Source organism: Colletotrichum karsti (assembly GCF_011947395.1).
Source record: "Colletotrichum karsti strain CkLH20 chromosome Unknown Scaffold3, whole genome shotgun sequence".
Taxonomy (NCBI): domain Eukaryota; kingdom Fungi; phylum Ascomycota; class Sordariomycetes; order Glomerellales; family Glomerellaceae; genus Colletotrichum; species Colletotrichum karsti.
In genome coordinates, this window is record NW_024065903.1 from 1,398,578 (window position 1) to 1,410,346 (window position 11,769).

At 53.9% G+C, this 11,769-nt stretch overlaps 7 protein-coding genes across 7 annotated transcripts; 5 read left to right on the forward strand and 2 right to left on the reverse strand.

Annotated features, from left to right (window-relative positions):
- Window positions 1-2: 2 nt before the first annotated feature.
- Window positions 3-1,813, forward strand: CkaCkLH20_01473 (uncharacterized protein; the record flags this gene model as incomplete). The annotated part of the gene is made up of 6 exons (XM_038884192.1): window positions 3-92; window positions 159-178; window positions 236-316; window positions 370-694; window positions 747-1,665; window positions 1,716-1,813. 6 exons carry the CDS (start codon window positions 3-5, stop codon window positions 1,811-1,813), a joined length of 1,533 nt encoding a protein of 510 aa, XP_038750784.1.
- Window positions 1,814-2,490: 677 nt separating this feature from the next.
- CkaCkLH20_01474 (uncharacterized protein) lies at window positions 2,491-3,504 on the forward strand (the record flags this gene model as incomplete). Its single annotated transcript, XM_038884193.1, has 1 exon — window positions 2,491-3,504. One exon carries the CDS (start codon window positions 2,491-2,493, stop codon window positions 3,502-3,504), a length of 1,014 nt encoding a protein of 337 aa, XP_038750785.1.
- Window positions 3,505-3,736: 232 nt separating this feature from the next.
- On the reverse strand, window positions 3,737-4,264 carry CkaCkLH20_01475 (transcriptional elongation protein; the record flags this gene model as incomplete). Its single annotated transcript, XM_038884194.1, has 3 exons — window positions 3,737-3,770; window positions 3,833-4,086; window positions 4,181-4,264. The coding sequence occupies 3 exons, from the start codon at window positions 4,262-4,264 to the stop codon at window positions 3,737-3,739; spliced, it is 372 nt and encodes a 123-aa protein (XP_038750786.1).
- Window positions 4,265-4,684: 420 nt separating this feature from the next.
- On the forward strand, window positions 4,685-5,128 carry CkaCkLH20_01476 (uncharacterized protein; the record flags this gene model as incomplete). Its single annotated transcript, XM_038884195.1, has 1 exon — window positions 4,685-5,128. The coding sequence occupies one exon, from the start codon at window positions 4,685-4,687 to the stop codon at window positions 5,126-5,128; it is 444 nt and encodes a 147-aa protein (XP_038750787.1).
- A 219-nt stretch (window positions 5,129-5,347) lies between these two features.
- CkaCkLH20_01477 (serine threonine-protein phosphatase 5) lies at window positions 5,348-7,144 on the reverse strand (the record flags this gene model as incomplete). The annotated part of the gene is made up of 7 exons (XM_038884196.1): window positions 5,348-5,386; window positions 5,442-5,566; window positions 5,617-5,978; window positions 6,030-6,273; window positions 6,324-6,759; window positions 6,825-6,905; window positions 6,995-7,144. 7 exons carry the CDS (start codon window positions 7,142-7,144, stop codon window positions 5,348-5,350), a joined length of 1,437 nt encoding a protein of 478 aa, XP_038750788.1.
- A 646-nt stretch (window positions 7,145-7,790) lies between these two features.
- On the forward strand, window positions 7,791-9,119 carry CkaCkLH20_01478 (nuclear protein Es2; the record flags this gene model as incomplete). Its single annotated transcript, XM_038884197.1, has 1 exon — window positions 7,791-9,119. One exon carries the CDS (start codon window positions 7,791-7,793, stop codon window positions 9,117-9,119), a length of 1,329 nt encoding a protein of 442 aa, XP_038750789.1.
- Window positions 9,120-9,537: 418 nt separating this feature from the next.
- Window positions 9,538-11,745, forward strand: CkaCkLH20_01479 (molecular chaperone; the record flags this gene model as incomplete). Its single annotated transcript, XM_038884198.1, has 1 exon — window positions 9,538-11,745. One exon carries the CDS (start codon window positions 9,538-9,540, stop codon window positions 11,743-11,745), a length of 2,208 nt encoding a protein of 735 aa, XP_038750790.1.
- Between the last annotated feature and the right edge of the window lie 24 nt (window positions 11,746-11,769).

Sequence of the window (11,769 nt, forward strand, 5' to 3'; positions counted from 1 at the left end):
TCATGAGCAGTCAATTGATAGGAAACACCAACAGCAATGGCTGGGTAGTGCAGAAATTCGGCGGCACCAGCGTCGGAAAGTTCCCAGACAAGGTCACTCCCCTTGCCTTCTAAAAAGCGCTATGTTGCATGAGACTGACCTGCGGCTTTCGCATGCAGATTGCTACGGATATCGTCCGGTAAGGATAGACGTCTATGAAGAGGACGTGGCTCAAATTGACTTGAACTTCAAATAGTGCGAGCCTCTCCAAGAACAAGGTCGTCGTCGTCTGCTCGGCAAGAAGCACGGGCAAGAAGGTCGAGGGCACCACCAGTCGGTGAGTCACTCATCATGATGCCCAGCCTCAATCTGCCTCCTAACCTCGCAAAGCCTACTTGGCGTGTATAACAAGCTCAAAGGCATTGCGGCTGCCACGAACGCCGAGGATGTGCAGAATGATCTTATGAACGAGGCTAAGGGTCTGATCGACGACATCACGAAGGATCATGTGTCGGCAGTGAAGACCTTCATCAAAAACCCTGAGTTGCAGGCGTCCCTGGAGCAAGAGATTCGGGATGAATGTCAAGAACTAGTCGAGTACATCGTGGCTGCGAGGCGGTTCAACCTCGAAGTCAATGCGAGATCCAAGGACCGCTGCATCAGCTTTGGCGAGAAGCTCAGTTGCAGATTCATGTCTGCGCTGCTGAAGGACTTGGTGCGAAAACTTGAGACCTGCGTCATGAGATTTGAGACTGACCATCTCGCAGGGTGTCGCCTCAGAATATGTGGATCTCAGTGATGCGTTCCACTACGATGCCACATCTCGTCTAGACCAAAGCTTTTACCAGGAAGCCGCCACTATGCTGAGGAAAAAGATCACGGCATGCGAGGATAGAGTCCCCGTGGTCACTGGATTCTTCGGCAATGTTCCCGGAAGTCTGATCGACGGTGACATTGGACGTGGCTACACTGATCTCTGCGCGGCGTTGTGCGCCGTCGGTCTCGACGCTGATGAGCTGCAGGTATGGAAGGAGGTTGATGGAATCTTCACTGCGGATCCCACGAAGGTGCCGACGGCACGGCTACTGCATTCCATCACTCCTTCCGAGGCGGCTGAGTTGACGTTCTACGGCTCCGAGGTCATCCACCATCTCACCATGGACCAGGTCATTCACGCCTCGCCCCCTATTCCCATCCGTATCAAGAACGTCAAGAACCCGAGAGGAGTCGGCACCATCGTCGTCCCCGACCCAGTCCTCACTGCCGGTCATCAGATTCAGCGCTCAGTACCCTCGGATCCTAACCTGCGCCAAAAGCCAAAGAGGCCAACCGCCGTTACCATCAAGGATAAGATCTCCGTTATCAACGTTCACTCCAACAAGCGTTCCATATCTCATGGGTTCTTTGCCAGAGTGTTCTCCATCCTTGACAAGAACCAGATCTCGGTCGATCTCATTTCCACCAGTGAGGTCCACGTTTCTATGGCCATCCACGCCGGCAACTCGGAGGGCGGCAGCTTCGACAGGGCACGAAAGGAACTGGAAGACTGCGGCGACGTCAGTGTTCTCCACAATATGGCCATTCTGAGCCTTGTCGGCGCCGAAATGAAGAACATGATTGGTATCGCCGGACGTATGTTCTCCACTCTGGGAGAGCATAACGTCAACTTGGAGATGATCTCTCAGGGTAAGTCATACCAAGACATGTTTAAGATGTTGCTATTGACTTTGAAACAGGTGCTAGCGAGATAAACATCTCTTGCGTCATTGAAGCCCGGGACGCCACCCGCGCCATGAACATCCTGCACACAAATCTGTTTACTTTCCTCGACTAGACTAGCCATGTCTTTCTGTAGTACCTTACTTGCATAGAGCGAGACCTGCTGTTTTGGATCAAGGTATATAGACGACTTTCATTCATGGGGATATTTTCACTTGGGCACAAATTTGCATTGCGGATTAGTGGAAAAAACAGGAATGTAGAGCATGGACCGGAAAATGCGAGATTCCCAAGATTGTCACAAACGCGCCTATTGCGGGTTCTTTGGAACATGATCGAGTAGTCTATTCTCCGCCATATGCTGGATCGGTTATTGGCCAGATTCCACAGATAACTCGTTAGATTGCTGTCTCTGCTGGAGAATCTGGACACAAACAACCATCGTCACATTATGCATCAGTTTCGAGAACAATCTCTAGGACCCTAGCATCCGAAAGCGAGGTAAATGCTTTCCAATGAAGACCGATCTCGGCCGAGGTCGTGGGTATACAGTGCCGTATCTGGCGCACACTGTCTTCACCCCGCCACCACGCGCTAACCCCTGTGACTCCGATAAGATAAGCAACATATCCACCCGCTAAGGACCCCAGGTCTGTCACGTCCTTGGTTTGCGATTGCATTTCCAACCTCACCCAACTCATCGCGCCCCGTCTATCAACCCGCTCACCTCGACAAACGCATCCGATCGCCGCTTACGTTTAAAACCTACACACACGACGCAAACCCGCAAAGATGCCCAAGGCAGAAGTCGGCTCGACGAAATACCTAAACAACAAACTAAAGTCCAAAGGCCTCCAGCGTCTGCGCTGGTACTGCCAGGTCTGCGAGAAACAATGTCGCGACGAGAACGGCTTCAAGATGCACACCCAGTCCGAGTCGCACGTGCGCCAGATGCTTGTTGTGGGCGAAGACCCTAAAAAGTTTCTCCACGAGTACAGCAACCAGTTTTTACGCGATTTCCTCCAGCTCCTCCGCACCGGTCACGGCGAGAAGCAGGTCCAGATCAACCACTTCTACCAGGAATACATCGCCAACAAGGAACATGTGCACATGAACGCCACCAAGTGGCCCAGCTTGACCGAGTTCGCGAAGCACCTCGGGAGGGAGGGTATCTGTCGGGTCGAGGAGACTGAGAAGGGGATCCACATCGCCTGGATCGACAACTCGCCCGAGGCGCTCAAGAGACAGGAGGCACTGAGGAGAAAGGAGGCACAAGACCGCGGGAACGAGGAGGTCGAGCAGATGATGATTCGGGAGCAGATTAAGCGCGCACAGAAGCAGGCCGAGGCCAGAGGAGAGAAGGAGGTGGACGAGGATGAGAGGGAAAAGGGGCTACAGCGCGCTGAGGGTGAAAAGATCTCGTTGTCATTTGGGGTGAAACCCAAGTTGGAGCCGAGCCCTCAGCCAAAGCCTGCGTCGCCTGATGCTGCTGCTGCCGACTCCGCAACGCCCACGGATGCTGAAAAGCCCGCGGATAAGCCCGCCGAGCAAGCCGCCGACAAGCCGTCTCTCGGTTTCAAGATGACGGCTAAGCCGCAGACGAAGAACGTGTTCGCACAGGCGAAGAAGAAGAATGCTCTGGGGGGAAGTGCAAAGAAGCCTGCTTTCGAGCAGCCTAAGAAGATGAGCGAGGCGGAGAGGATCATGAAGGAGGACATGGAAAGGATGGAGAAGAAGAGGTCGAGAGATGGCGGTGGTTCTGGGTTTGGGGGCTTCGCATTCAAGAAGCAGAAGACGGACCGGTAATTTAGGCCCCTTCAATCTGACAGGCGGACTGGCGTTTTGGGTACAAAGCATATCGGCATAGGAGCGTCAAAATTGGGCGGTACGGGAGACTTGCAGTGCACTTTTGAGATACCATTGAGAATTGATTCATCTATAGAATCTTATCCTGACTCCATGCCGACCTTCATGATGCCCCCTGAACGCCAAACCAAGTATAAACGCATTCTTTCTTTTCGCCTCTCGCTCTCCAATTCTAGTTATCAACCTCGGTCTCGGTTCCGTCACGTCTGTACAAAGGGTCAGCATTCAACGATCCCTCCCAGCATTTCCTCGCCGGAAAGGGACTTACGGAATGTAGCGTATCCTATATTCCTCCTCGAGCGTGTTGCGAATCTCGTCAGGAAGCTGGCCGGAAACCTTGATGGCGTAGACGCCCTTGACGTAGTTGTCGAGACGCTGCCACTTTGCGACCCAGGAGCGGCTGGGGTCCTTGAGGGAGATGAGGCCCTCGAAGACCTGGGACGTGCAGCTCTCGATCTGGTCCTGGGAGCCGGCGAGGTGGAGGAAGTCTTCGCAGTTGGGGCAGCCCTCTTCGCGGAAGCGCTGTGACGAGGGTTGAGTTGTTAGTCTGTCTTCAACAAACGTCCATCGCTGCTTCTAGGTCCTCGGGGGGGGGGGGGGGGGGCACAAAACGTACGGGGTAGGTAATTAAAATGGAGCAGACCATGCAGGCGCGCAGGTAGCGCTGCTGGTTGGGGTTGACGTAGTTTTCGCCGGACATCTTTGGTGCGTTCGGTTTGCGGGATAGGAGGTGCGAAGGCGAATATCGCGTCGTGAGCTTGTTGACGCGGCGAATAAAGCTGGCTTCCTTGCGGCGAGATGCGAAGGTCGAATGAAGTGAGGATGCTGTCTCAAGAAGGCAGGCGGTCGGCGAATAGCTTGTTTGTGCGCTAAACGGTATATGCAACCAATGAAGGATTGAGCAATAGATGGAAGAAACCTAGTTTTGATGGACCCACTATGGGAGGACTCGCAGGTAGTAGCGCTCGAATCATCTAACATCGCTCAGTTTGGTACTGAAATTCTGCCTTCATAATTCAACTTGGTTCACACATCTCGACCACCCCTGCATCTTTTTCTTCTGTCCGCTCAACCTTACACTCCAATATCAACAAGAGACGCCTCAGTGAACAACTGGAAGATGGCGACGCAAATCTCTGCCAACGGAGAGGCGCCCACCAGCACGCCGCGCACAGCAGGCGTCAAGTCCTACGAGCTGCTTACCTGCACCGTCAAGACCCCGCCATTCTCATACGCCCAGCTGGAACTTGTCTCCGACGCACCCAGAGCTTCAGATGTGACGCCGCTCGATAATCTGCAAGTGCGGTCTTACTGCAACGCCGCTTTGAAGCAGTTCCTCGGGGCCACTGGCGCCGCCATTCCTATCGACATTCTCAAGGTGGAAGCCGGGGATTGTTGGCTGCGCGTGCCTCGTCAAGACCTGAGCCCGTTTGCCGCCGCCATCACGGCCTGGGCCGGCGTCTCGGAACAGGGCTACCGGCGGATGCTCCGAGTAAAGCAATGTTCCGACTACCTGGGAGCCATGGTTGGCGCGGACGGCCAGGACAAGCTCTGGTCACCATGAAGAAGAAACTTTGACTGAATTCCCAAACGTCATATTATTCTAGACTTCGGGGTATAGTTGTCATCTGCAGATTGAAACTCCGTTTATCCGCATGGCTAAAATCCCACGCTGCCAACCCGCAACCCGCCCCTTATATGCGCCGATCACATGCTATCATGTTGTATGCAGCGGATGCAAATATACCACGTTACCACCCCGGAACAACGGTTCGCTTTACGTCTACATCAGAGACGACATGAGAGAGCTTTGGGCGTAGGCCTGGCGGAAGAAATTAGTGGGGTTTGGAGTCAGCGGGTGAGGAGCTAAGTCTTACCATAGGCTTGATATCCGGGTGAGGAACGGCATCGAACTGGTTGAACTGCAGTTTGTAGTCGGGGCCAATGTTGATGTAGGCTCCCCTGTTTTCGGTGGAGTCGCAGTACTTGGGGGCAGAGAAGACTACGGTAGTTAGTCTCAAGTTCGAATAGCCATTCAGCATCGGAACTCACCAGTGATGCAACGACCATCGTGCTGCACTTCGTAACCGTCCATGCGAACCTCGTGACTGCGGATGACAGCCTCAAGTCCGTTGTTCTCGCAGAACTGCTTGGTGACATCGGGTCCGAATTGCATGCCAACACCACGCTTGCTCGGGCCGCGGCCAGGCTCGTCCTGGGGATCCGTCCACAACATCTCCATCATGAGACCAGACTGACCGGGCTGGCGCTGGGCGTGCCTGTCGAGCTTGCGGATGTCATCCAAAGTAACCTTGTCGTCCGAGAACAAGCCACCGTGCAGGACGAGGTACTTGGTTCCGATTAAAGTGGCCAGGGGCAGAGCCGAGAAACTCTCGGAGAACAACTTGAAGATTCTGCGTCATGTTAACAAACGCGCCTTGAGTCTGTCGCAAGGCAATACGCACCTCTCGTTGTACTTGGCCTTGCATTCGCCCTCAAAGCCGTATACGCGGTTCATGTCGTCCGTCTCGTGGTTACCGCGGTTCAAGAAGAAGCCCTGAGGCCTCAGCCACTTGTAGGCGTACAGAAGCAGAGCGATTTCGGTAGACCATGATCCACGGTCGACAAAATCGCCGTTAAACAAGTAGTAGTGCTTGTCGCTCGGGGTTCCGTTCAAGCGGAACAGCTCCATTAGATCGAAGTACTGGCCTGGAGCCTGTTAGCGTGAAGCTCGCCTACGGATGGATGTGATGCCGTACCGTGTGTGTCACCGCAAACAGTGAGCTGGACATCGTCCGGGATCTTCATCTCCACCATCGTGGGCTCGTCGTACACAAGCTTCTTGACGGCCAGAATAATCTGGTAGACGTATTTCCTGTGGATCTTCTTGCCGATCTTGAATCTTTCCGTCATGTCGTCAATGAACTCTTGTGTCATCTCGCTTCCCAATCTAACACCATCGTAATCCTCCTCGACGTTGATAGCATCGATGTCGAGACCCTCTGCAGCTGAAGGCTCATCGCCGACCTCGATGGCAGCAAAGAAATCTAGCTTGCGCACAATCTTTCTGCACTCATCAAGCTTCAGCTTGGCATCTTTGTTGTTAGGGTCGAGTCGAATGCATTCTTTGAAGTCGACGAGCGCATCCTTGGGTCTGAGAATGGCAGTGTGGGCAAGGCCTCGACGGAAGTATGCCTGGAACACGCGAAAGTCAGCATCGGAGTATTTGGTCCGGTCGTTTGGTGTTGAGGGGCACCAACCTTGACAAACTTGGGGTTCAGCTCGATCGCCTTCGTGCAATCCGCAATGGCATAGCCATACGCTTCCGACTTGATGTTCGCCTATTACAGGTCAGAAAGTGGTCAGTCACGCGAGCAATTCGAAGATTTAGCCTTGGTCGCAAAGTAGGGAGGGAGGGGGCGGGGCAAACCTGGGCGCGGTTCGTGAAGAAGGTCGGCTCCTTATCGTTCAGCTCAATGGCCTTGGTGTAGAACTCAATGGCAGTCGGCCAATCGTGAGAAGCAAAGGCCTTGTTGCCCTGGTTCTTGAGCTCTGTGGCCTTCTCCTCCGGCGTAGACATGACGGCAACGCAAAGTGTGGGGTAGTTGATCGCAGCGCAGAGAATCCAAGACGGTCTTGTCAGTCTCTCGCCCACAAATCTAGGATCGTGGTTGTGTCTTCCCGAGAAAGGCTGTGACTGGAGAGCGACGTGAAGTACACTGCCTACAAGACGAAAGGGAAAAGTAGGGGGACAGTCGAAGTTTTGGTCTGCAGAAGCTCGTCGAAGAGTTGCCGGGGGACCAAGTCAAAAGCTTCCTTTTGCAACGGTCCGGGCCTTACCCTCTTCGGTGCTAACGGAAATCTGGAACAGTGCTTGGTTGCACTGTGCGATAGGCACGCTGCAGCGGGGCGAGTTTTGCCACTTCAGGAGCCCTAGGTACCTAGGTAGGTTGTCTGGAGCTCCGGTCTAGCCCCTCCATCCTGGGCCTCACCCGCTGCCACATGGGAAACTTCAGCGCATCTGACATCGGCAGGCCTTATCGCTTATCGGACAAGGCCCCCCTTCGGCTCCGAACTTGGCTTCATTTCGAGGGTTATTCACGTTGTCAACTTTATCTGCGATCCAAGTCTGCGATCCAACGCGACAGCCTCTGCATGGCATACACCCTCGTTACCTGTTATTCTCAGACGTGCGAAGTGTTCGACGATCGCGGCCGGATACGACGATGGAGTCTCACAGCGAACCCTCCAACGCGCTCGTGCGCAAGCGGACAGACACCGACCTGATGCCTCCTCCACCACCTGCGAAGAAGATCAAGCGCCCAAAGAAAGTTATAGACGAAGATACCTACACCGACGCGCTCTCCAAGATCATAGCGCGCGACTTCTTTCCCGGATTACTCGAAGCGGAGACTCAGCAGGAGTACCTGGATGCTCTCGAGTCAAAGGATGCTGCATGGATATCAAGCGCCGGGCACCGACTGCAGCGCGTGATGACCCCTGGAAGGCAGAGAATGAAGAGACCGCCAGTTTTCGAAAACGGAGGGAAGACCCCCTCAGCATACGGCGCAGACACACCGGTGTCGGTCACCTCGACAGTCATCGAAGAAGTAAAGCCGATCGTCGATACGAACATGAGTCTCGCAAATTTCCAGTCCAAATATACGAGCGAGGACAACGAGAGCTTCTACAAGCTGATGGACAAGCAAAACCAAAAGAAGGCCGAGAAATATGCGTGGCTATGGGGAGGAAACAAATTGCCGTCGAAGCAGATGATCAAGCAGGCTGAAGTCGAGGAGAAGCTGGCCCAAACAGGGAGGTTAATCGACGATGGATACATGAAAAAGGACAGGTTGGCTATCAAGGATGTGGAGGACAAACCAGCAAGACCGGATAGCTGGAATGCGCATCCGAAGAATAACTTGATGTTTGGACCGGACGGAGTCGAGGAAACGTACGAGAGCCCGGCGCAAAGAGCTGAGGCAGATTCACGCATGGCACCGAAATCCATCAACTACCAAAACACAAGGGTGCCGCAACCAGCTTTTGTGGAGAGGCCTCCATCTCCAACGATGTCTGCAGTGCGAGACGCCATTGCTGGCAAACCACGAAAGGACGATCAAGCTTCAAGCGCAGTTGGTGGTGGAGAAACGCCAAGAGTGAACGGATATGCCTTCGTGGACGATGAAGACGATGAAGATCCAGCGCTGCCGGCTCCAGTCATCAATCTAGGTCCCGGCGACGCAACGCCGAATCCTTTCAAGTTGCAAGAGCAAGGGAAGAGGGAAAGTCTGCACCATCGCTTGGTCGAGAGGGCGGCACAGTCGAAGAGAGAGTCTGCGAAAAATGGTTTGACTGGCAAGCCGGAAAGGACTCCAGTGCCAAAGTTCCCTTCTAGCCCAAGGGTATCGGGTGGTCTCACGCCTGCCGCTCAAAGACTATGGAGCAAGATTGGCAGTCCGAGACCCGGGAGCCCGAGTAGTTCAGCTATCAAAACGACGCCAATGAGAGCACGAGGATCACTGCTGAAGGGCGTATCAAAACCTCCACGGTAAATTCAGTTGGTTGACGGCACCTTATGGCGAATGATACATTATGAGAATAAAACGGGAAAGGCGAATAGAGTAATTATAGATACCACGGGGAAAAGGTCATCATCAGCGCGACCTTATTTCAAATACAGCGCCTAATTGGGAACGCGCTCAGGCATTCAATTCTCCAATCTGTCCTCGAGAACTTCAATCTCTGCGGATTGCGAACAACTCCAGCGTGTGTGTAAGATGTCTCTAGGTGGTTGTCCATTGGAGTGATGATCTCCACTTATTTTCCGTTTCTCTTAATTGCATATCTCCGTTTTTCCAGTAGTGACGAACTTGACTTGAAGACTCCCCGATGCTTCCACAGAGTCGCCATACTCAAGTGGAATCAGATTGTCATGACAAGCGCTCGATGTAATTGTTAATATCTGCTCAGATGAGATTTGCCGATTTCGCCGTCGACCTAGCAGCGGTGCTCAGCGCATCGCGCTCCGTCGCATCTAAGCATGTCGCTTTAAGAAGTCGCCAGCTTGATAGCTTCACCAAAGCATCCAGCCTGGCTCGACGAGCTCCTGTAGCTCCGGAGAACACCCGAACCGACCCTGTTCATGAAGCAGAAGCTCCAGCCGAGCAAGCAGAGTCTCAATCACCCGCAACAAAAGCACCACCGCCGCAGCCGGAATCAAAGCCCAATGTCACTCACATCCCGCACACACACCCCGCCAGCTTCCAGTCTAGTGTCAACAATGGATCTGTCAACAAACCAGATTCTGGTTCAGCTCTGTCTCAATTGAGGCGATCAAATCCTTCGGGATTTCCTTGGTCTGATGCCTCGGCATCGGAGGCAAAGCCGAAGGAGAACCGTCCTCAAGCTGGAGGCCAGGAGAGTAAGGGACCTGCAACATCCGGTGCGCCTGTGTCAGAAGAGCTCGACGATGTACCCCCAGATGTGAACGTCAACATCTTTCACAGCAGTCGTGCCGCTAGCATGCTCGGCAAACAGGAAGAGAAACAAGCGGGCCAGGTGTTTGGAGCCCGTAAGAAGCTCAAACCGGTCGGCCTTCCCGAGTTCGTTGTCCATGCCAAGCCGGCGCAGGATACGCAGAAGGAGGAATCACCAGCGGTTAAGCCGCAGTCAGAGCCCACCCCGAAAGCACATCAGGATGACACGGCAAGCGAGAATACTACTCCCAAGGCTTCTACTATCAACCCAGAGATCGAGTCAGTCTCCCGACCTTCTCCAGTGGAAACGAAGAAGGATGAGCCGCCGATCGAGGCGGTTATGGAAGCAGCTGTTGATCAGCCTTCATCTTCATCTTACACATTAAGAGAGTCCAAGGTTCCCGCCACGCGTATCAGCAGACTTTGGAACTACGGTGGACTGGCAGCAGGAATGATGGGTGGTGCCATCACCGAGAGCATCGGCAGAGCCTTCGGTGGCAAGGGCGAGGGCTCCGTACTTCTCAGCGCCGGTAACATGGAGAGGCTTGTGTCAAAGCTGTCCAGAATGAGAGGCGCCGCGCTGAAGATGGGTCAGATGATGAGTTTCCAGGACTCCAAGATGCTTCCACTACCTATTCAGGAGGTGCTGCAAAGAGTGCAGGACCGCGCCGATTACATGCCTTCGTACCAGAGAGATAAAGTCCTGGTCGCGAATCTTGGGGCCGAGTGGCGCAACCTGTTCGAGGAGTTCGAGGAGAAGCCCATAGCCGCCGCGTCGATTGGCCAGGTGCACCGCGCCACGCTGAAGAATGGGCGTAAGGTCGCCGTCAAGATTCAGTTCCCTGGAGTTGCTGACTCCATCAACTCCGATCTTGACAACCTCGGAATCCTTCTGAATGCTACCAAGCTTCTGCCGAAGGGCCTGTATTTGAACAAGACCATCGACAATGCGCGACTCGAGCTCGGCTGGGAGTGCGACTACGAGAGAGAAGCGCAGTGCCTTATCAAGTACAAGGAGCTGCTCGCCGGTGAAGAGGATACGTTTCTGGTGCCCGATGTTCACCTCGAAGCCTCGGGGAAGAATGTCTTGACCATGGACTGGATGGATGGCATCGGTGTTACCAGGGTCAAGTCCTTCAACCAGCAGCAAAGAGATTGGATCGGCACTCAGATCCTGCGCCTTTGCCTGAGAGAAATCACCGAGTTCAAGTTCATGCAGACGGATCCCAACTGGACAAACTTCCTTTACAACGCCAAGACCAATAAGCTCGAGCTTCTCGATTTCGGCGCCTCAAGAGAATATCCGGATGAGTTCGTCACCCAGTATGTTCAGCTTCTTGCAGCGGCATCACGAACCGACTACCAAGCCGTCAAGGAACTCTCCGAGAGCCTTGGATACTTGACCGGTCACGAGAGCAAGACCATGGTGGATGCTCATGTTAAGTCGGTGCTCACTCTTGCGGAGCCGTTCCTTGGTTCGGCCCCTGAGGTCTACGACTTCCACGACCAGACCATCACCGAGCGCGTAAAGGCTCTTATCCCCGTCATGCTGCGCGAGCGACTTGCCCCGCCGCCTGAGGAGACGTACAGCTTGCATCGCAAGTTGAGTGGTGCCTTTTTGCTCTGCGCCAGACTTGGTAGCAAGGTGAGATGCCGCGAGATGTTCGAGGAGAGCCTGAAGAAGAATGGTTACACTGTCTAAAACAAACGATGCGATATCACTTTG